This window comes from Mycteria americana, chromosome 8 (assembly GCF_035582795.1).
Source record: "Mycteria americana isolate JAX WOST 10 ecotype Jacksonville Zoo and Gardens chromosome 8, USCA_MyAme_1.0, whole genome shotgun sequence".
NCBI lineage: Eukaryota > Metazoa > Chordata > Aves > Ciconiiformes > Ciconiidae > Mycteria > Mycteria americana.
This window is the reverse complement of record NC_134372.1, coordinates 27,085,944-27,108,727: the sequence shown is the minus strand read 5'-3', so window position 1 is coordinate 27,108,727 and position 22,784 is coordinate 27,085,944. Positions and strand designations below refer to the sequence as shown.

Sequence of the window (22,784 nt, the reverse complement as noted above, 5' to 3'; positions counted from 1 at the left end):
GACTTTTCACCTTCTTAACAGAGATCCTTTATGCTGCAACGGGTATTAGAGAGCACAAATTGTTAGACCTGACCTAGGAAATTCAGGACACAGCATACACAGCCTAAGCACACAGGAAGGTTGAATCATAAGGTCCTTTAAGGAAAGGAAGGATGGAGAACTGCTGTGGTTTAATCACAACATAAGAACTTTTCACCAAGCTAGCAATTTGGCAAGTGCAAAGAAATTGCCCTAAGCAAGACAAACCCAAGTGATTACCTGTCTGCCATGCTGTTCCTGGTTTCTCTGGTTATGTCAGGAGCTGCTGGCCATGGCTGACTCACAACACTGTCGGAAGATGCATTTTCCTGAGTTAAAGCAGTCTCCAGTAATGATGGAGCATTCAGTCTGTCCACCTCCACTGGAGGCATGTCCAAAGAGTGGTGGCTGTGCTCTGAATTGTGCCGGTTCCTCGGAGACAACAAATGCAAGGCTGAGGCAGCAGATGCCATACTGTCTGTGTGATGACTGGGCTCCAGCACCTCCGAAGGTAGCCCAGATGGAGCTGCCACAAAGCTGCGTTGCAAGGTCTCAGAAGCAATCTCTGGGATATCTTGGGACATGGCTGTGGAAGCAGATGAAATGACATCTGGCGAGCGCTCGCGGGTGGGAGAAGCCTGAGGCACCACCAAGGGCTCCACCTCTTGCAGTTCCAGTGCTAGAGAGGGGTTTCCTGGCGTGACCTGAATTTAAAAAAAAAAATAAATAAAAAATCAAACAAGAGCCTTCAGGGTAACGTGGAGAAACCCCAAGAACCCCTGGTACCTTACACCAACCACCTCTGGAAACAGCCAGCTGTATCCTTTCCTCATGTGAACCCTGTGCTCCCACTCTGTTCAGCAGACAGAGAAGGGCCCCAAGACTTGTAATAGACTCCCAGCTGGGCTAACAACACAATTAAGCCAATGCTAGTTTGAACACACTTTCAAAAGAAAAATGTCACACCAGTTCTACCTCCCCACTCTGCTCCAGGATCCCTTCTCTTTGAGGGAAAAAGTTAGTTTTAACACTGAACATCTCCCATACTGAAAGCTGATTTCAATTTCAAGCTTTGGTCATAATCTGTTTTACATCACACCTGGAAATAAAAATTTAGGAATAGGAAATGGTTGTTTCAGACCCATCTGACCAACAAGGAAGAAACCTTTCCAGGTAGCACTGTCTCCCAACACAAAGGCTGACCATGTCCAACCGTTGTGATAGTGACAGCATAAGCTAGAGCTGTCTCTAGTTTTCAGAGACATGCTGTTTTACACGAGGTCAAGTTCCATTAACACGGGTAAACCTAGCTGCAGACCTGTGTCAGCAGCTGTGTTTTCCAAAGGGCAGGTGCAGGCCCCATTAATATCCAAAGAAGTCTAATTTCAGCTTGTATAGGCCCATAGAGAGAGGTCCCTTGGCCCACGAGGAGAAGGAAGGGAGCAGCATTTGGAGCCTTACTGGAACAGGTGCCTTTGGTGTTAGCTTGTCAGGGAGGCCTGGGATAAGAACTGAATGGCTCCTAGGACTAGTCTGGAGACTGCTGCTACTCAGCGTGAGGCTGGTGTCCAGCTGCATCTTGGGGCTCACAGTCAAGTCTTCTGATGGCCTACAGAAAACAGAGACACAAACAAATCAAGCAGGCCAACCTAACAATACAGATCTGCATCAAACACTGGAGGTTAGGAAACGGGATCCACAGGTCAATGGAGGAGCCCAACCGAAACTTCACTAGTGTTGTCCAAGCCCTTGCTCTTTCCACTGTGGTCGGCTACTCCCTGTCAACTAGCACCTGCATCTCCTGGTCCCCATACAGCCCAAAGAGATACCAGGTGGGAGAAAAAAAAAAAAAAAAAGAGGGCATGCCAATCTCTTAGAATTTGAGGGGTCAATGAGAGAAGGGACCAATTACATATTCAGTGTGCACTGTACAGAGTTTAGGGAGAAACAGGACACTACAGGATAGGTCTTTGTCCTTTTCCCAGCCCCCAGAAGTAAGTTTTTGCCTGTTGTGCAGCCCAACCCACCACAACATCAGTAAGATTTTCCTAACAGTCCCAATTATCTCCCTGTCTTTGGTGGCTGCAGTGTTCTCTTACCTGTAAACAATGGCAGCCCTTTGGGAGAAGCATGTAAAGCAATAAAACTGAGATGCAATAAGAGAATCCCTGTGAGGCACAAATGAAACGCTATTGTTGGCCCCTTGGATGACAACAGGCATGCTCCAAGCTGTATCAGAGATGCAAACAGTTGCCCATATAGGGATGTTGGGACTCAGGCCAGTTTCTAACTCTGGTTACAATCTCCTCTCCCACAAGATACACTACAGCTCTGCGCCACCCTGAAGGACAGTATCAGTTCAGCTGCAGACATATATTATTTACCTGGGCATAGAGGCATCAGTGACAGAAGTGCTACTCATAGCTGTGACTGCAGTCAGGGAACTGATGCTGCTGCCTGGAGATACAGCAATCTGTAAGAAAACATACAGTGGTCAGGATGTGACAGAAAAGTCCAACAGCAGAACTTGACCTGAGAACACTGGCTCCAGAAGAACTCCTAAGGAGTCTTTGGCAAAGATGGAATAGAAAAAAAAAATAGGTCAAGTTGTACTGCTTGGGTGCTCAAGTGCTGGTTGAAGGCAAGCCCCAGAACATCCTCATCATGTGAGCCATGACTGCTTTTATCGAGCAATTGCTCTCCCAAAACAAAGTGGCATTCTGCAGGGCTCCACACCAGCTCCCCATTTTGTTCTTTGAGTTAGACTGCTCTTATCAAGGTTTGTTGCCACTAGTGAGGCCAGAGTCTGTACAGGGTTTAGGTCCTGCACTGCTGATATATGGAAGCAAAATGCTCCAATGGACAAGAAGAGGTATCGCTCATCTAGCTAGCTGGCTAGCAGTGAAGAGTACAGGGGGATATGCTGACCCCCACTGCTGCTTCTGGCTATCAAGAAACACCTAGAGAGAACACCAACATAAGCCCACAAGTACTCAGCTGGGAAAGCCGGTTTGGCCAAGCTTCTTGCACTTGACACTGCTTATAGCAGAGAGCAGAGACTGAGCTAAACTGAAGGCTGTCTCCACCCTACAGTGGTCCTGGGTGCTGGTGCCAGCAGGAAAAAGCCTGCCATGAAATAGGTAGCAATGAAAAGCCAGGTTTAAACTGAACAGTTACACTGCTTAAACTGAAGAGTGAGCTGCTCCTTGTAGCAAACAGTATGTGCAACCATCACCCCATTAACAACTTCTTTCTGCTCTCTTTGCATTGGGAAGGCTACCCACCCTCAGGCACATAATTAACTTCTGCACTCAGCAACTTTGCTAGCAACATCAAAACCCTTAGGAGGAGGTTAATTTATTCTTTGCTCCCCAAGTTGTCGCTGGAGTGGCGCTCTCTCATCGGTCAACTCAGCACGAGCTCCATTTCTGCACATCTCCATGTGCTGCCCATCCTCACCCAGGCTCCTCCAGTACATGTTCAGGCTGTGGTGACAACCACATGTTCCTCCCTTGGAGGGGGAAGCCCTGCCTTAGGATGTGTACCTGGAGTGCTGCTCACAAGCACTCTTCTCCATGCCCGTAAGAACCGTATCAGCATGGCAAACAACTGCTGACAGTCTCACAGGAAGGCAGAGAAAACACAAACAGCACAGCTTCTCACCAGTGGAATCCACACCTTGTAATTATATTGCAGATTTAAAGGATGCCCTTTTTAAAATACTTTTTAATTTACATCTACTCCCATTCTAAAAGCACGTGGAGAAAACTACACAGTCACAAATTCAGTACAGATGCATGGAAGCAGGTTATAAAGCAAGAATATCTGAATGGGTTGAAGACAAACTAACATGACACTTGGATGCAGAGTGGCCAAGAAACAGCGAGCTCCTGCACTTCTGCTTGTTGGCATAACCAAGAAGGGGCAGCAGAAACCTGCGCTGAGTTAGACAGACGCACACTGCCAGTGCCAGACGGCCTCTAGAAATGCCTGGCAGGACTCAACAGTGCATGATGCAGCACTGCTGGCCATGCACACGTGACAGAGCATTAAGAGAAAGTCCATGTTTTCCGACTGCTCCATCAGAGCTCCACTGGGGAGTAAATGCTTGCTTATGGCTCTTCACCAAGACACTTTGCTATCCTTTGCAGAGATCACCAAATCCCGAGGAATGCTTCACATGCTTCCTGATACCGAAAACCTTGGAGCAAGCACAGAAGTCTTGCATTCTGTACAAGTTAAGGCCTGCTGTGTTAGATTCAAAAAAAGCCACCAAGCTACCGGATTGCCAAGTTGCAGATCTCACGCAGAAGATGTTACAGTCCCATCTACCTACCTGATTATTTCAGACATGCATTCCCACAGGATCCCATCAGACAGGATGTGCAGAGATGGTATTTCTTCCATTATAGTTATATCACACCCCAAACAATGTGTGTAAACCAGTAAGAGTAGTCTTCTAGCTTAGGTACAGTTATTTAGCAAACCCATATTTTGACACAACACAGCTACATCATCAGTTTTGCAGCTAAACACAGCACTTGCAACACAAGCTTAGGCCAGCTTAGCATTTTAGATGAGCCAACATGTCTTTACTCAGTTTGGTTACGTGCACAGAGTTTCCTGTGTGCTCTGCATTCAGCTAGCATAGTCTATCAGAGTCATTATTGACTAGATAAAGTTCCCCAAAGTATCAAAATCCAAACACACCCCTTGTACCACCAATAACAGTGCTTCTCTCTGGTTACCTGTTGAAGAGAGGTACTTGGTGTCATGAATGCATCTGGAGTCATCAGCTTAGGTTTGGCATCATTTGAGAGAGACAGAAAGTCTGCTGGTACAGGCAGATCAGCAATACGCCGCAGGTCTGGTTGAGAGCCATGCACTGATCCTTTTTCAGATCCCAGCCCTTCTGTGCTTAGATCAGCCATGTGGTCTGGAAAGGCTTCCAAGGGAAAAATACAAATCAATTTAGAGGAACTTCCCCCAAAAGCTAAAGCTTTAATTCCACAAAGTATGAACTTATACCATTGCCTGCCATACTGGATTCCAAAACAACAAGCAAAGACCCTGCAACAACCTAATCAAAGCTAAGGGCAAGGCAAATCCTGTGTCATGCTTACTCTTTGTAGGCTAAACAGTGGATATTACCAGGCTTCGATAATAAGAGATCCAAGCTTCCTTTCCTCCCTAAATGCAAGGCCAGTTTAACAGACACATCCCAGAATGGGGAATGAACTGAAAGAGCATGCTACATACAGCCCAGTCCCCTCTACTCCCAAAGCTCTGGTGTCACTGTAAGCTCTTCCACCTGACAAGAGACAAACCTCAAGTTTTTGGAACAAGTGCCAAATCACCTAGGAAGGTGAAGTCAGGTGTGCACAAATCATTAGCACTCCTAGCCTAACATGTTCCCATGTTCCATACTCACACCAAGCTCTAATCAAGTGGCCTGTTTCACAGCTAGTCCTTATTCAGAACCCTTTATGCAATTACACCACTCTATTCTATTACAAAGAGGCACCCAAAGCTGCTCTCCTGCTGCCCCCCCTCCAACAACCTTTAAAGGTTCAGCAGCACTGAAGATCAATTTAACACAAATGCTCACCAAATTCTTCATGAGAGCCATGGGAAGGCATGGATGCACTCATGTCAGGACTATGAAGAGGCTGGAATCTAATCTGCACATCCTGTAGGGCTCTGAAAAAAACACAGGCATCTCTGATTAGTTTATGAATCACCAAGAGAAGTCTTATGCTTAGAAGATTCGTCTTCACAGAACTGACTCCCTTGGAAGATGCTTTAGCATTTTCTGCCCACGACAGAAGAAGCAGAAGCTGATCCTCATTCAGCTGTGCCACCCAGTTCTGGCATCCATGGTATTTGAGAGATGTTTCCCAGCACTTACACATGAGCACAACTCTTAAGTCACTGCATGCTCATGGCGACAAAAATACTAGCTTGCCTCAGCACCATCCAGGGCTACTTCCTGGTAAGGCCATACTGAACGCACCAGAGCTAGAAGTTTCTATGGGTCCAAGTAGTTTTTGTTATGAGCAAAAGGAATTGGTAAGTTAAATTTCTATAGGTCAGTGCAGGATTAGGATGACCATAGACAGCTGCCCGTGGTAGCTGCTATGCATACTCACTTGGTGTGCACACAGAAGAGTTTTATCAGCACGCCTGCTGCTGATTCAACAGCCCCAGCTCCCTGAGCACCTTCTGTAAGCGAGACAAAAGTCAAATATGAAGTTGGATGGAAACTGCAGACAACCTAGTAGAAAAACATCATAGCAGATGAACCAGCAGCAGAGAACCAGCATGATACAGCTTCATCACTTCTCCACTTCAGAGCTAGATTCACCCTGTTAAGGGAAAGTGTATCCTACACTTCCTTTACTTTTCAATGTGAGAGCAATCAAATTTGCTCTAATCCAGTCAAATAAGCCTCGAGGAAAAAAAAAAAAAAAAAAGATACCTCACTAGGTAAAGAGGAGGAAGCTAAGGTCTGGAACTGCCAGCAATTTGTTCTGGCTGTTGAAGTGACTGGTTAGATATATTTTAAGACACACTAATTTATATCATACAGAAGTTCAGACTAGGGCTCAACCGTCCTTCCTGGCTGTAAACAACCATAGTTATGAACAGCTCTGCAATAACTTCCCATGAGCCAGCACTGACAACATTCACTCAACACCTCTATCAGTCTCATTGCTAAAAAAGCTAAGGAGGCTGAGTAGAAGAGATAAACCTAACTCCCCCTAAAAAAATATTAGGCATTCCTATGCAAATTGTCCTCATTATCTGAGCACCAATCAGGGACCTGAAGCTTCAGTCCTAGTCTGCTCCTGACTTGCTACATGTATCCATCATTTTTGCTTCTGCATTTCAGAGCAATGCCACTAACACTGACAACAGCATGAATTAACTGTAATTATGTATAAGAGGTTGCATAGGGAAGCACATCATTCCTGGATTATCAGTACAGCTATATCTTTGTAACAGGAAATATGCTGATGTTATTCAAAGCATCTTTCCAAATTTTACTAACAGAAAGGTAGGAGAGCAGGAGCAAACCAACAGTTGAAGAGAGGCAGCGATCAAGGAATGTCTACATGGGACAATTCTGCACAGGATCCACTATCATATTCATTGTAGTAACAGCCAGAAGAAAACATCTCGTGTGTTTCTCCTCTAAAGCGAGTTACTTGTTCATTTCTGTTGCAAGAAGCTTTGTGGCTTGGGAACGTGCCTTCCAGATGTGATGGAGAACCCCACCCTTTCCCTCAGCTCAGACTGCGTACTGTCCTCACATCTGTCACAGCTCAGGCAGCATGATTCAGAAGCAACCAACTGGTTTCTCAGACCATGTGCTCACACCTCTGATGTTTAATTACACAGTTTACTCAGACAAGCAGTCACAGAAATATATCCTGCCAGTTCTTCCAGGAACCCTTTTGCTCCTGTGAGCCTGCATCAAACTGTGCTGGAGGGAGACACAGCCCTATGCTGCCAGAGGAAGTTGTCCCCTGCATTCTGCTGGGGGCAATGACACTATGCAATCGCAAAAGCATCACAGCCCAGATACCGAGCAGCTAATCTTGTACCTTAACCAAAGTGTAACTTGCAGTCACTTAAGCCCAAAGAGCCCTGGAATGCTTTTTTAATAACAGAAACACCTCAGCAGAGTTTCTGTGTGGTAAGGGGCAATGGCTATAACCTGGGTTGGGAGGTTCAGGTTCAATATTAAGAAATATTTTCTTTAGGAAGGGTGCCCTGTCTGCAGCCCTGCAACAGGGCACCAGAGCAGAGACAGAAGTGTCATGCTTCGGGGCCTTCAACATGCAACTAGATGAAGCCATAGGTGACCTGATCTGCCACCAGCAATAGTCCTGCTTCAAGCAGCAGGCTGGACCAGAGACCTCCAGAGGTCCCTTTGTAATCAACTCTACTGTGTTTCCCTGAAGTACTCTAGCTGCACAGGATGTATTTCATACAGACTAAGAGAAGAAGAGAGCCAGCCTTTCATGAGAAAGCCAGAACCAGTCAGGAAAGAAATCCTGATTTCACAGCAGCCAAATTCTCTTCACCACCTACCTACACTCAAGTTGTCATTTTCCTCTTCTGCCGGGAGCACTTCGGTGTGCCTTAACCGGCAGCGGCTCACTGCCTGGATGCCAAAGCTTAGGACCGGGTGGGTAAGGAGGAACTCTGAGATGGAGCTGAAGTAAGCTTTGCCCTCCTCTTGGTTCTGCATCAGCTCCATCACATACAAGACCTAGAAGAATCAGAAACAGTAAGTCACTGCGCCTTCAGAGCAGACCATGTGTACATGTGTGTGGACTACAAAGCCTAGCACCTGAACGAGATTCGGAACAATGGAGATAACATGAGGAATAAAGCCTGGGTCATTTAAATTTGAAACAGAACACCCAAGGGAACCACAATAAGCACACTCCTATCTGAGTCAATGTTGATCAGGAACTCAATCCTACTGTGCCAGACACAGGTGTCTCCAAATGAGAGCTTTACTTCAGGGTGAGGAATAATCCTTAAGGCTCCTCAGGATTAATCAGCTGAATTGTTACCATTTGTCGTCTTATGGTGAAATAGCTGAGGCCAACCTCTGCATTTTTAGCTATTAACATGCAAATCCTAGACCTAGGCAGCAGAATCAGTCACACAGATGGTCATTTCTCCTTCTGCCACCATTACCCACACAGCCAGCAATAAAATGAACGACCTACTTTTCTCTGCACATCGCTCAGTATCAGATATTCAGCAGAGAGGTCCAGGCAGACTTTCAGGCTGGGAAGAATACTCATGGAGCTGAAGATGTCAGGAGAAAAGCTAGATCCACAAACAAGAGGTGAGGGGGTGCAGAAAGCAAGGCAGATTAGCACAACTAGAACGATTGCTATGAAACTGCATTAGTTAAAAAACATCTTAAGGAGTTTACGGCCATATTACAGTGCAACCACCCACTAAAACAAAAACATCTTCAGCAGAAATCAGTGCTGAGATCAGCACAGAGATCACAGAATAGGATCTAGATATAGATTCTGAACATTTAAATGAAGGATGACAGTTTGTCATTACTTAACATGTTCCACAGTCATAGGAGGACAAGAGTCAATGCTAGAGATTTAAAAACAAAAATCCACCACACCAAAATAACCCTTCTATAGGTTTCAGAGTATGTATGAGGTGGAAAAAGCAACATTCAGCTGTACGCCATATTCTTCTCATTTTAAGCGGACAATTCAGAAGTGGCCTTACACGTGCATGTAATCAGAGAGGCCACGATCAACCAGCAGAAAAGTAAAAACAAGGAACATAAATTGAGTGAAGGGATGGACTAAAGTGGAATTTGAACTTCTGGACCTATATGGATCGGCAAATAAGCCTTGTATAACTGCTTAAGTTCTGTCAACATAGCAGCCTCTCATTATTTAAATCAGAAAAAGCAGTAAGAGGAAGAGATCCTAGATTGGTTATTGAATATCTAGTATTTTTAAAAAAGAAAGCTCTCAAGCAGTGCAATTTGGAATGCCTCTCCTCATGCTACAGGTATGTCTGTGCTCTACAGACCAAAGTGAAGACAACAGGTCTTGGTAAGACCAAGGAGGCTGTATAAAAGGACCAACCTCCCCTGCGTTGCCAAAGCTTGACCTGACAGTCTGTCACAGCCCTGATTTCAACAGATAAGTCAGATTGGCAAAGGAGGAGGCTCTAACTGGGACTAGAGTAGACTCCATTGGGGATCAAGGATCACCTTTGCAAAGAAAGTATACCTGGAAATTGAAAGCTTTGTTACCAACTACTGCTCATCAAAGTAAATCCAACCCTTCAGGGGAGTCAGCATATCAACACCTACCGGACTGTTTGCAGACAGGTCCAAGACACAGTGCACCACATCTTCAGTTCTCTATTCTGATCTGCTCCTGTGATGAGAAATCTCCAGAAGGGAACCCTACAGGCATAAAAGAATTAAGTTATCTTAAAGAAGATCTGGTCCTTCCCATAAGGACGTTTCACAGAAAAGTTCCTCACAAGCTGCCCATAGCTGATTTTGCCCAATTGTGTCTTAAAGTTCCCAGAAAATCTCTGCTTCTGAGCTCTCATAGCTCTCAAGAACCTTAAGGCCACAACTGACTGAAGAAAGAATAAAAGTTAAAAACAAAACAAAACAGTTACTTTTTAATCAACTGCAGTAAAAATCTGGAGGATAACAGGCCAGTTAAAACTGACCATACCACAAACCTGAAAGGACTTATCAATTTAGAATTTCCATTGCTTTCATGGAATTGACACTAGAACTGAAGTCACTCTGTACTGTGCTCCAGAGCCTTTTTTATTTCTCCATCACTAGAAAACTGACTACAAAGAGGACAGGACTTGCTCCTGCCACTAATTTTTCACAAGTACAATGCAGTTACAAGGAAACCTCCAAAGGCAGAGTTAGAAGACACTACTAAACTTTGATAATCCAAGTACAGGATTGGGGACCTACTCTGGGTCTTGTTTCTTATGGTTGTCACAGAAGAGCAGGCAGGAAAGAGGCCTACCATCATGGGGTTTCCACTCATGAAGACACCTAAGAAAGAATCAGAAAAGATTGAGTGTGCAGGGAGTAGTAAGTAAGGAATATATAAGGTAGGCGCTGAACACATTACCCCTTGCCCAAAGACAGCACTAAGTCAGCAGCCACCAAGTGTTATCAGCTTGTAGCTGTTTACAGGCTTATATAAAACAAGGAGATCACAGCCCATGCAGCCACAGATTGTGACAAAAAAAAAAAAGAAATAATGCATTGGTATTTGGTTTGGTGTCTTAACAAGGGCACAATACATAAAAGAAGTCAAGATTGAGAAGAACAGCTCAGAGAAGTGTTCTGCATTTTCAGGGACAGTGCAAAAGAGTTTGACTACAGCCTGTGCAAAACACAGAACTCCTGCTTACAGACACAGCTGTTTGCTTTTTTCCTAAGTTCACCAAACCTTGAGGATACATGATATTCAGTGATACAACTCTTCTGCAACAAATTACTTTACAAACATTCACCCTATATCTTTATAATGTCCTGAGAACGACCATCGCAGGCGATCCTGTAATAAGGAAATTCTCACAGAGAAAATGCTGCTCTCTGTTCCACGACCCTTCACTTTCTAATTCTCCAGTTACCTTGGCTCATCTTGCCCCTCAATATAGATCTGCCAGAATTTGACAAAACCATCATGGCTGGCTGTGGCCAACACAGTTCCATCTGGAGAAAGTGCTCCCTCACTCAGGCACTAAACAGAAAGGGGGAAAAAAAAAAAGACACAGAAAAGTGATTTTATAGCTCTTCAAGAAGAAAGAGTACTCTCTTCAAACAGGAATTTGACTAACAGTCTGATAGTACATGAGGTCAGAGTGATTTCTAACAGACATGTCACCAGGCAACTTAACCCTTCACAGAAGAACTGACAGAACTTTTTTTTTTGTAATAATAATTAACAATCACCTTTTCCAGACAGCAAATTCAAGTACAATGGATTGTGCTGCTAATGTTCCCACTGTTACTCATGTTATGAACGGAGCTCATTTTGTTTTGGGATCTTCTGGCTTTTCACAGTCATTATTGTTTCACCACTGTAATTGTTTCATCTAAGTGATACTATTACTTTGTCATCTTGTTGGCATGTCAATTTCACTTGTTCAAGTGAAATTGGACTCTTTCCGGTTGTTTCTTTTACATTCAAAATACCACCTACTGGATACTCAGCTGCAGTCCTGGTCCACTGTACTCACAGATATAACTATACTCATTAGGGAAATCACAGAAGAATAAATATGACCTCTGGCTTAATTTTCCCCTCCTCATCCAGCAGTAAACCACTGCAGTGTTAAGTGTTCCATTCACCAGGAGATATAACAAAATAGTTGATATACAGCCCAGGTTGTCAAACAGGCCCTTGGAAATACAGATGAGTTTTTTCAAGAGCCATTTTCAAAAGCAAATGACTACACATTCACCTTGGCTCTTTAAACAAAGGTTACTTACCAATAGTGTGTGTACATATCCAGTAGGTTGTGGGTGATAGTGTGGATGGGTAAGAGACTGGATTTTTTTTACAGCCAACTGTCCTAAGAACTGCAGCTCCTGAGACACTATAACCCAAAGAAAACCTAAGTGATCTGTAGTGATCACCTGTGATGGCAGTTAAGAAAGCAAAATAGCTTTATACCGTGCTGTGGCCTTTCACTACGATGAAGCCTTCTTTGATGCTAGGCACTTCCACCGGCCAGGAGCTGTTGTTCGTTCGGATAATGTCCAAATCCCACACCTCTGCCTGGAAAACAAACGTGGGCACACAGGTTTATTTCTACAACTACTGGTCTGATCCAGTAAAGAATTTCTTATATCCTTATCTTATATCCTGACATAGCAGCCCAATGGCAAATATGTGAGATAAACCTTCCCATTTCCACCCAATTTGGCCATTAGATGCTTTCCTGACACCCAGCTAGACCCAAGTACAGGGAACTCCTCTTGGCAGCTGTAGTTGTGGCTCACCAATCCCCCTCCCTTGGGAACTGGCTCAACCTGAGCAGATGAGTGATGCCTCTGGCCCTCCACATTGTTTCTAGTGGTCCTGTATTTTGATGGTGAGCAGGAGTCATCATTTTCCTTCCTCTTGAGCTCTGAGAAAAGATCAGCATGACCTCTCCTCGGAAGAGAGGAATCCCACATTTCATATTATGGGAGGATCCCCAGCACAGACTATACAGGAGCCTTTACATCTCTAACCATATTGGTTCTTTCCTTCATTAGATTCTCTCCCTCTAATAAGGGACAACATTTCAAAAGCAAGGTTTCCTTACCCTGTCCTCGTGCAACAATGCCAATGTCTGACTTCCCTCTTCACCACTCTCCTCATTATCATCTGGGATGAAAGGGCACCAGATGATTCTTCGAGAGGTGTTCAACGGGGTATTGTCAGGTCTCTTGATGTTAACCAAGATCTCCTCTCTGATCACCACGGTTAAGAAACATAACATTCCGGCAGTGCTACTGACACTCAGCAATAACCTATTCAAGCTTGGTCCTCCGGTAAATACTACTAAACCTCAAGATTTTTTTGATCATTGAGATTCAAAAAGAAATCAGATAAAAGGATTCTGCTAAGAAAGGTTGCAAGCTAGCATTTCTTCACTGGCAGAAGAGGTTAAGCTCACAAAAGTTCACAGAGTCTCATAATTCTCTCTTGCAGGCTGCAGACGGGGACAGGATAAGCACAACAGGAGCACACACACTCATCTAAATGTGCAATCCACCTGACTGCTAATGGACAGATTAATTGATTTCAGCTAGCATCACCACACTACCACAGAAAGCTACCACATTGCCCCAGGTTGAGTGCTCTGGTCTACCCATACAAATCAGATCTTAAACAACTACAACCACCTTTGCTCCAGTTGCTTTTGAAATGATGGTATACAATTAAAATTAAGAAGCCACAACCTAAGATGACATATCCCACAGACTGACGTGCTTCCGAAAAGCACTGAGCAGTCATTCCTAGCAATTAAAAGGAAAAGATTTAGGGCAATGAATCAAACACTGAAAATAAATTTCAGGACCACCAAAAGAAGAGGGATGACATGTTTGGAAGGAAAATAGTGAGCGGGAGGGAAATATTACATCCTCTTCCCCAGAAAAGTAGCTGAGGAAAAGAGGTAGAGCCAGACAAACGTGAGTAAAAAGCTTTGTCACATGGTCGACGTGACACTGTCCATGTGTAAGGCCAGCTAGTACAGACTGATACTTCTCACTGACTACTTTTGCCTGGACCAGAAGGAGCATTGAGGTGTCACTCCTACAATTTCAAGTTGCATGCAATTTCACATAATGATTGTGCTGAATACAGGCACAGGTTGATTGATTTGATACTCTGGAAGGGGCAGAACTATTGACTGCAAGCTGCTATTCTGAAAAGGCTACGAAATAAGTTGCAATTTTGAGGCTGCATTCACATCTCACCATTACACAAAGACTGTTATGAGGCATATTTTGACAAGATACTGGATTTTTTCTTTATCCATGGCCAGGCGCCAGACAAAAAGGTTGCCAGCCTCATCCAGGCATGCCAGCTGGTTGGAGTTGAGATGAGCAAAAGCCAGGTCTGCCACACCGCCTGTGAATCCTTTCAGCAAGGTCCGCTCAGCAGTGCTGACGCTCAACACCCGCACCATAGCAGAGCCATTACTGGCAGCTGCAGAAAAGAGAGAGGGAGAAGTCATCATTTATCTGTGCAGTTTCCCCACAGGACTGCCTTTGTTTCTAGCCGTCAGCTTGTCATTTCCAGCACACATCCTGCCATCAGCTGTCACTGGCAACACACTGAAAACCCATATCAATAGGTACCATGTTAACAAGCCCTTTCAAGACCCAGGATACATGCACAAATATTCACTGCGCTTTTCAGCTTTGGTGCAGAAGATTGGAACGGCAGCATCAAGGAGTTTGCCTATCTTGTAAAGGGCTGCTTAATTCCCCATATCTTCTACAATTTCTTGAGCACCTCAAATTCTAAGTTGCTCTACTTAAAAAGTCAACAGAAGTTGACTTCTCATGATTCCCAGGATTATTCTCATGAAAGATGCCTTCATTAAATGTAAGGCCTAAATCTTTATCCCGAGCTCATGACAAAACTACCAAACCTCCAAGACTGACCTCCAGTGACAGTGAAAGTTAATTTTAATTGCAATTTCATTTTCAGTAAGTGGAGAAAAGAAGTCACTGAGGCAGGTAGCTCAAATATATCTTCTGTAAGGGGAATGTAAAAAGCATAAACACTCACATGGCAAAAAGTAGTGCTTTTTGGTTTGCATGACTGAAAAGAACATGCTTTAGAGCATGCACATACCAAGCAAAGTTTCGAGCCTCCCCATTTCAGACAAACATCACTATAATGCAGGCAGTCTTATGGAGACCCTATTGTTTCCACTCCTTGATGCCCAAGCCAGCCCTAGCAGACCATTCACCTTTCCATAGTGTTACTGCACCCAAGCTTTAATACTTTAAAAAAGGATGAGACGCCCTAAAGCTGCTCTAGAATAACCTCAGTTAGGAAAAACCATAGAAGCGGAGTAGTAGATTTCATAAAAGGCCAAACTAAAAGGTGTTAGAATTAAGAAGAAAGGGAAGAGCTGATGGAGCCCCAAACACCGTGTGCTTATATGAGAGCAGAAAGAGACATTGCAGATGACTAAGCATTCATTTGTTTCATGTATGTTGCAAAACAATCTTTCTCTGCATTGTTCTGCTTTTCTCTCCCTTCCTACTGCAAAATACACTGCATCTGCATTGCTCTTTGGCTCGTCTAAATTTAGCCTTAAACTCAGCTCTAAATTTACGCAAGCAAATCCATTGCAAACATTTATCTGCTCAAATTACCACGGGGCTGTTTCTGTGCTTAGCTACAGAGAAGCTTGTTTACTGCAGAAATATTTAATTAGAGGAGTGATCTGAACATCAATCAGTTTACTGTCCAGTGAAACCAATGTAATCCTTCAACTTTTCCTCCATCCCCACTGAGTCCTTCTCTTTCTTTTATTTCTAACTTCAGAAAAGCTTTCCTTCTCAGTGGAAACTCTCCTATACCACCAACTCCTCCCTCCCCTGTAGCTCCAGCTTCACTTATACTCCCGCTACAACAGCACCCTGATATTGGTATTCCAAGAAGTGTTTCAATTATTGCCAGTTACCTTTTCTGATGCAAACTTTGCCTCTTTTAGACATACACAGAGGAAAAGAATACAAATCACATCCAAGACAAGAAGGTATCTCACCTCTAATGGCATAAGCCAGGTAAGAGTTTGATACAGCTATCAGATTGCCATAATAGTATTTCTGCTCCCAGTCATATCTAGCAACAGGCTGTATTTTCACCTGCTCAAGAGAAAGAAAACAAAATATGAGAAGTGTCTGGAATTAACTTTTTCCTGGAACAAACCTGCCAAATATATTATTTCGTCCAGGGAAGATCTGTAATGCCTAATAGGAAACTATTAGAAGCAGCAGTTGGTAAGAAGAATTGCACATTGAATACCAGGCAGCAGAGCCCTGAACATTCAAAGTTCTGGAGGCTGATGAATATTTCCTTCCATTGCAAGAAGGAATGCAACTCACTGAATTTGTCACACTGCAGAAAAACACTCTACCCTGCAACTACAGCAACGCAGCCTTTACCTCTTTATTAGCACTGTGTCTGGATTCCCAGTTCTTGGAAAGTTTTTTGAAACACAAACACATTTGCTGCATGGGCACTTGTTTTTTATTTTTAATACTGCTTTCCAAGAAACTGAGAATTCTGGTCTTATTTGATAATTCTTTTCTTGCAGAGACAATGCTTAAGAAATACTATGGAAATTATGGCAGTGATCCTCCCTTTCATTTTTATCTTCAGTATTATCTATGAAAAACAATGAGAACATAGTACAGTATTCATTTACGATCTCTGTGGTCCCTTAATTCACTGCACATCAAGGAACAAAATTATATAATATGAAAAAGTGCCGAGAGGATCAAGACCAGAGTTCTCTCTCCTAATTATTAGCATTTGTTCTCAGCATGTCTTAGTACTCTGCTACAGCACTAGTTCTAATCTCAGCATATTGGCTCTTTTGCAGCTCTGATCTGCTGGGTGGAGCCCTCAGCAGGACTGAGGCTAGCAAGCTATCAAGAGCAACCCTCCCTTCATAATGAAGACCTTCCAGTGAAGAAACAATCAGCAGGAAAAGCTTGTTCATGAAGGAATGACACTTTCCCAGGAACCTACAGCTTAGATCATGGACTTATTCCTGAAAATTAGACGATAACTTGGCCAGACTCTGGAATAACAGTAACAGTCAACTACAAGATACCGCTCCAAATTTTGATCCCCTTGTTAAGCTCTTCGACAAACTTCTACCTAATTACAAGCTCCTATAACACAGGAAAGATGACAGTAATTTCTGTTTAAAATATTCAAGCATGAGCTGATGTGACCAAAAAAAAAAAAAAAAAAAAAAGACACAGAACTATGCTTCCTCTTGCTCCTTACCTTGTTACTCCCTCTGGCCTTACTGGTGATGCTGGAATCACTGCTGGCCACTATCTCCACATCTTTTGCTGATATCACTACACAAGTGGAGCTGTCATCACCAGAAAGGCAGCTTTTAAGAAAAACAAAGGGGAAAAAAAAAAATCAGACAGGACTCACAGGAAAAGAACAGAGGTCAGATATTTACTATTCATAATTTTAACAGCAATGCAGGAGTATCTGTGCATCTAGGAGGTTTGAACTGAACAACTGAAAACAGAAACTACTTTCAGTTAGGAATCTCCCTTCCCCATGTGTCACAGGTTTGAGAGCGCCAAACGCCTGGTTTGTTCAGCTTAAAAACCTCCAGTCCCTTCTCACAGTCCATTAGTCTATCTGACTTGAGCACGGAACTACACTTGGTTAAAGTTGCCTTGACTACTACCCAACACTGGAAGGTGCAAAGAGACCAAAGCCAACCAGTTGAACCTCATCAAACAGCAGTGCACACTGCTCATGGTTCTCACAGCATCCTCTCTCAAAACTATGACCAGAGAACCCAAACAAAAGCTATTTACATGAGCTCTGATGTTAAGAGTCAGCACATGAAGCCAAGCATTACACTAATTACACTGATGTGGATTTGTAGCTGTGGATTTGTAGCTGTGGATTTGTATTATTACTCTCATGATAAACCCGAAGTATTCTATATGCACATATTCTCTTGCATATAAGTAGTAAAAGCACATGTACTGTCCAAAACACACCGATGTATACACACAACTCAGCAAAGAGTTAGGTAGAAATTTAGCTCGGGATCATTTGTCCTGTTTTAAGTTATGTGGAGAGAAATACTTCAACAAGGGCAAGGTCTACTGTACTACAAACTGGTATAAGTTACCACTCAGGTAACTTGGGTCCCTGAAAAGAGTCCAGCTGAGAGTCTACATGAGAACGCTAAGTTCCACCCAGAGCCCTGCTAATTTACCTCCATCCTGATTTGCAATGTCCTGCTCCCCTTCTCCCTAAACAGTTCTGCTGATATTCTTCAGTTCCTGAGCAGCAGGGATGGCAGGCTCCATGCATCAGCATCACAAAAGCTACAAAAGCTCCGAGCAGTAGCATGGACTCACAACTGCCACCTGAACTCAATGTAAAACTCACTGTCAGATTCCCAGCACGCTTGTCCAGGCTCACCAGAACTAATTTTTAACCATTTTCTACTCACTCTCACCCTTTTTTTGACAAAACTTACATGACTTGCTTCTCCTGAAGGGTTCCCAGAGAAATGCTGCGATGCACTGGCTTAGCCAAAGAAGGTCCATCTCCAGCCACGATGGGATCAGGCACCAACAGTCCATTCAGGTCTCCATTATACGAATTTGATGGTCTCTGGTTCTCATTCACTGGACCTAGGGAAAAGCATGACCAACTGTGCACAATATTCATTCAAAAGAAATAGCACTGTGTGAAATACACTACCTCCGTATGTTTTTTGTCAGGTCTACTCGTCTATCAGGTAGAATACACTGAATTGGTTGGAAAAAGTATTCTTCTCCAAAAAAAAAAAAAAAAGATACCTCCCATGTAAGAAACTTAACTCCACAGAAACGAGTGAAGTTGTACCTCTTTTCTTACACAAGCAATCCCAGCATACCAGAAAAACACCAAAGAACAGGTACAAGGAACTTACAGGTTCAAGGAGCCAATAGTCTTGGATCAGAAAGACTAAGCTGGTAATTCAGATTTACCGAATCGAGGGCCAGACCAAAGTGTTCTTGAAGGGTCATTTCCAACCCTCATGCCTGCAGAGAGATCCCTGAAGTCCAGCAATACAGCGGTTAGCTGCAACATTTGGGGTTGGCTGGAAGTAATACATTTGTTACTTTCCAAAACTGGCTTCTGACTGAGACCTAACCTCAAAGTCCAGGTGTTCGAGTAACTGAGCTATGAAACTGTGCAGCTGTGCCTACAGGATTCCCATATTTTTCCCTTGGTCGACTAGTCACATAGAAGTTTACAGCACTCAAGTTTTGCATAAAGCAACCGTTTGTTCAGAGTTTCAGCTGTGCTTTGAAGAGTGCATGTGCCCTGACTTGATATATTTGGCCTAGCACAAGTTGCCTCGTGGCCTCCATGCCTTCTGAAGGCTTTTAGAAGGGGACAGATATAACAGGAGGTGAAGAGACTCTTCTATTTCACTAGCAAGGTAAATCGTTGACAATCCCCATTAGAGAGCAAGCCCAGTCCATCTGCACTTACACATCAATACACTGAAGTCAAAGCCTCCTGTCTCAGCAAAATCCTTGCTTGAAATTTTCACTGGTTTTGAAAACTGCAATTTCGTATACTGTTGCCAGGTAACAACTGCTGCTGAGCTTTTGCAAAATGGCTGCTTCCAGGACCAGAAGCTCCACTGTTACTGGCACACGTAACAAACCTAAACATTGCCGTGGGCAAGAGGCATGTCCTTTGAAAGCAAGGCAAGCTTTCAGTTACCAAACAGGCTTTAACATACCAGGATGAGTGCTGCTGCCTACAGAAATAACTGTGACTATTATTCATTTGCCAGAATAATATTTAAAACTTGCCTGTTTATGAACAGAGTTATTAAATCAGCAACTACGCTATGGACACAAAAAGCCCGTGCAGCGACAGGGTATCCCAATGCAGAGACCATCTGGGTGCTCACCTCAGTTTACCTGCACTACATGAAGAAAACAGCAGCGGCACTCACACAGCACAAGGAAACTTCAGGCCAGGGAATGGGATCCTGTAACCACCTAACACATTTGTGGGGTGCTTGCTGTTGCAACATTAACATGTGCCCCTTATTCCTGTAGCATATGATGGGTGCTTGTCCAGTTGCAGCAACTTCCATCGACTGCAATTTATACTTTGCGACCAAAAGCATGAAAACATTCACTACAGAAAAAGCATTCAGCCTGCCAGAGAAAGATGATACATTCTTTGCTCTATTTGCAGCAACAGGAATGCCTCACGTAAGTATCTCTGCTCTTTTATGGACAGCAGGACAGCAATGTTCACTCCATGGGAAAGGGAAGGAGGCAACACTCCCCAGAGGCTGACAGGCACAACAACAGTACACTGAAGTTCAGGAATGGGCTTAGCCCATTACTGTCTTGGTGGGAGCCAGACAAGCACAGGTGCTGCCTGCACACAGTCCTGAAGGCACAAAAGAAGGGAAGAGGCTCAGCGTTTAGCAGCTACATGAAGAAAAACAAAATGTTAACCTAGACTAGTAGATCTAGGCCTTCAAAGGGAAAGAAGCGTGGTCGTATTCATTACCTTTTCAAAGAGCAGGAAAGCAGGAGCAATCACAGCCGAGATACTGAACTCTTTCTGCTCCCACCATCACCTGCACCAGGGGATGCTACTTTGTACTGAACAGAACACTTCCCCGATAAATGTCAGATGAGTAGGGTGAGCCCACGTAACACCTCGTTATCAGCAGAGATTTCAGCACGGATTGAAGGATCCTGCCCACAACCCCAGCAGGGACTCTCCTCCATAGCACGCTGGCATTGACAGCCTGTCTAAGTGCCCCAGCTGGGAGGTCCGTGGTTTGATCATGCAGCTCCCCCTTGCTGAGAGCACAGCATCAAAAAAGGGCAAGGGCTTCTGAAGCAATAGATGACATTTGCTGAAACTAGGAGAAAACTGTCAAGAGAGATTTTGGTGGTAGATCACATTTTCACAATCACTGAAACCAGCAGAACTAAAAAGAGTATTATGACAGTTGTAAACTCTCTAGAGCAGTGAGTGTTTCTTGTCATCTGCCTGGACAGCACCTAGAACAATATTATGCTGCTCATAGCTACGTGCACATAGTACAACAAACCCTTCTTAGTGGCAATAGCCTTGGAAAGCAGCTACACTAGTCTCTGCTGGATATGAAAATCTGTAAGTGAAACCCAGGGTATAAAAGAAGCTAGAACTAGAAAGGACCTTGACCACAGCAACTTTATGCCAGACAAGACTAGCCCTACACATGCAATTCATGAGGCTGCTTCTATTCTCTTTCAAAAGCCTTGAAGGATCCCCCAGTTTCCCTTTCCTCTGACATCCTAAACAGGATGTTCAGAGGCTTTAAGTTAACAGACATGTACTCTTGCTCTTCACTTTATTACGTCCAGTTCTTTCAAGTCTATTTGCTATTACCCAGGCAGTGATTTCTGTGACAACAACCACAGGTTCCTTACTGCTTGACTTACTGTCCATTTGCTCCTTTTCCTCTCAACTGCCTTCTTGTGCCCTGGAGTTGACAGAGAAGGTATAAAGAGAACGAAGAGGAAAGAAGAAAAATGAAAATAAATAAGCCATACTCAGTAAATAACCCCTTTGCTTCAACTAGCAAAAGAAGCTGCTTCAGGGGAAAGTCAAGTCACTTTGAGAGAACAGAAACAATTCCAACCGTGTCCCAACCATGACACATACTTTCAATTCAGAAATTGCTTTTGAAACAAGTGTTCCCCATCCCTGCATTGAGTTCTCCTTTCAGTCTTTCAAGTACAGAGTGCTGCACTGTGAAGAAAAAAATGTATTTTCTTAAAAGAATTATAATCCGGGAGCACCCAAGTGCTCCAGAAAGAAGAGAAACTACTTCAAGTAATGAGAAGTTTTTCTATGGGTAGTAAAACTAATGAAGCCAGCTTCCTGTAGGTTTGGTCTGTCACCCCATGCACCACTACACGCCTCCCACAACAATCCTGCATCCAACCCCTCATCCTTTTGGCCAAGCACATGTGGCAGTTGAAGGTAGCACATCGGTACTGATTCCAGGACACTTAAAAGCTACGTTATTCCACCTTTTCCTCAACAGGATTACAACACAGGCATAAATTCTGTCCTCTACCCAGAGGCTGAGAGTTTTTTCAAAATATTCATGGTGTCAGCCTCTTTCAGGCCATTATCTCATCAGGTTTGAGGACAGCACTGATCTCGGAGAGGCCTGATAGCCCCTTCCACTGAGCCCAACGAGACACCTGGGAAAAACCTGAAATATTCTTAACAAAGGAGGAAGATTTGCGTCGAGGTCAGTGCCGTTCAGTTCTCAGCAGCAATACCTCTCAGATAAAAAGAGCCCAAAGATCCGCAGCAGCAGAGAGCTCTGGGTCCAAACTGCTCCCACTCTGCTCAGCAACAAAAATCCTCTCCCATAAGCGAGGGTTCTCAAGTGGGTCGCTGGCTCCTCTCTTTTCCCGGCTGGTACACACCTCCCCGCTGGCTCCCGGACTCTTCAGGGAAACAGGCAGGGCCGACCAGGACCCCCGCTCGCCCCGGGCGGGACGGCGCCGGCGGAGGGTGATGCCACCGGCGCGCCAAGGGAAACGGGCCCAGCCCCGGAGCGCGGCCGCCTAACAGACGGCAGAGCCGCGACGCACCGGCTGAGGAGGGTCCCGCAGCCCCGGCCCGGAACAGGGCAGCGCGACCGCTGGCCGTCTGCGGCGGCCCCGCCCAGGCCCGCCGGCGGCGTCTTCCCGCACCCCCTCGGTCCCAGCCCCTCACCTCCCTGCCGGTCCAGCTTGAGGATGTCCCGCAGGTGCTGGGTCGCGTCCTCGATGTCGATGCTGGAGGAAGAGGCCATGGGGCCCGGCCCGCTTCCCGCCGCCGCCCGCACAACCGCCACCGCGCTGCCCCGGGCCCGCCGCCCACGCTTCCGCCTCCGGTCCGGGC

At 44.5% G+C, this 22,784-nt stretch overlaps 1 protein-coding gene across 3 annotated transcripts in view; it reads right to left on the bottom strand.

The window, feature by feature from the left end:
• The window catches only part of EDC4 (enhancer of mRNA decapping 4), a 38,075-nt gene extending 15,291 nt beyond the window's left edge, over window positions 1-22,784 (bottom strand). For 2 of the 3 annotated variants that reach the window (XM_075510327.1, XM_075510324.1), the window contains exons 1-18: window positions 22,617-22,784; window positions 18,343-18,499; window positions 17,109-17,220; window positions 15,856-15,958; window positions 14,087-14,276; window positions 12,886-13,033; window positions 12,249-12,353; window positions 11,203-11,312; window positions 10,532-10,615; window positions 9,896-9,991; window positions 8,766-8,868; window positions 8,116-8,296; window positions 6,168-6,240; window positions 5,627-5,718; window positions 4,767-4,963; window positions 2,403-2,491; window positions 1,480-1,627; window positions 259-722 (exon numbers count right to left, since the gene is read on the bottom strand). In XM_075510327.1, coding sequence (XP_075366442.1) covers window positions 259-722; window positions 1,480-1,627; window positions 2,403-2,491; window positions 4,767-4,963; window positions 5,627-5,718; window positions 6,168-6,240; window positions 8,116-8,296; window positions 8,766-8,868; window positions 9,896-9,991; window positions 10,532-10,615; window positions 11,203-11,312; window positions 12,249-12,353; window positions 12,886-13,033; window positions 14,087-14,276; window positions 15,856-15,958; window positions 17,109-17,220; window positions 18,343-18,499; window positions 22,617-22,695 — 2,531 coding nt within the window. In that variant the 5' untranslated portion in view covers window positions 22,696-22,784. The remainder of the gene's footprint in view (window positions 1-258; window positions 723-1,479; window positions 1,628-2,402; window positions 2,492-4,766; window positions 4,964-5,626; window positions 5,719-6,167; window positions 6,241-8,115; window positions 8,297-8,765; window positions 8,869-9,895; window positions 9,992-10,531; window positions 10,616-11,202; window positions 11,313-12,248; window positions 12,354-12,885; window positions 13,034-14,086; window positions 14,277-15,855; window positions 15,959-17,108; window positions 17,221-18,342; window positions 18,500-22,616) is intronic. The other variant, XM_075510326.1, reaches the window with a different exon arrangement.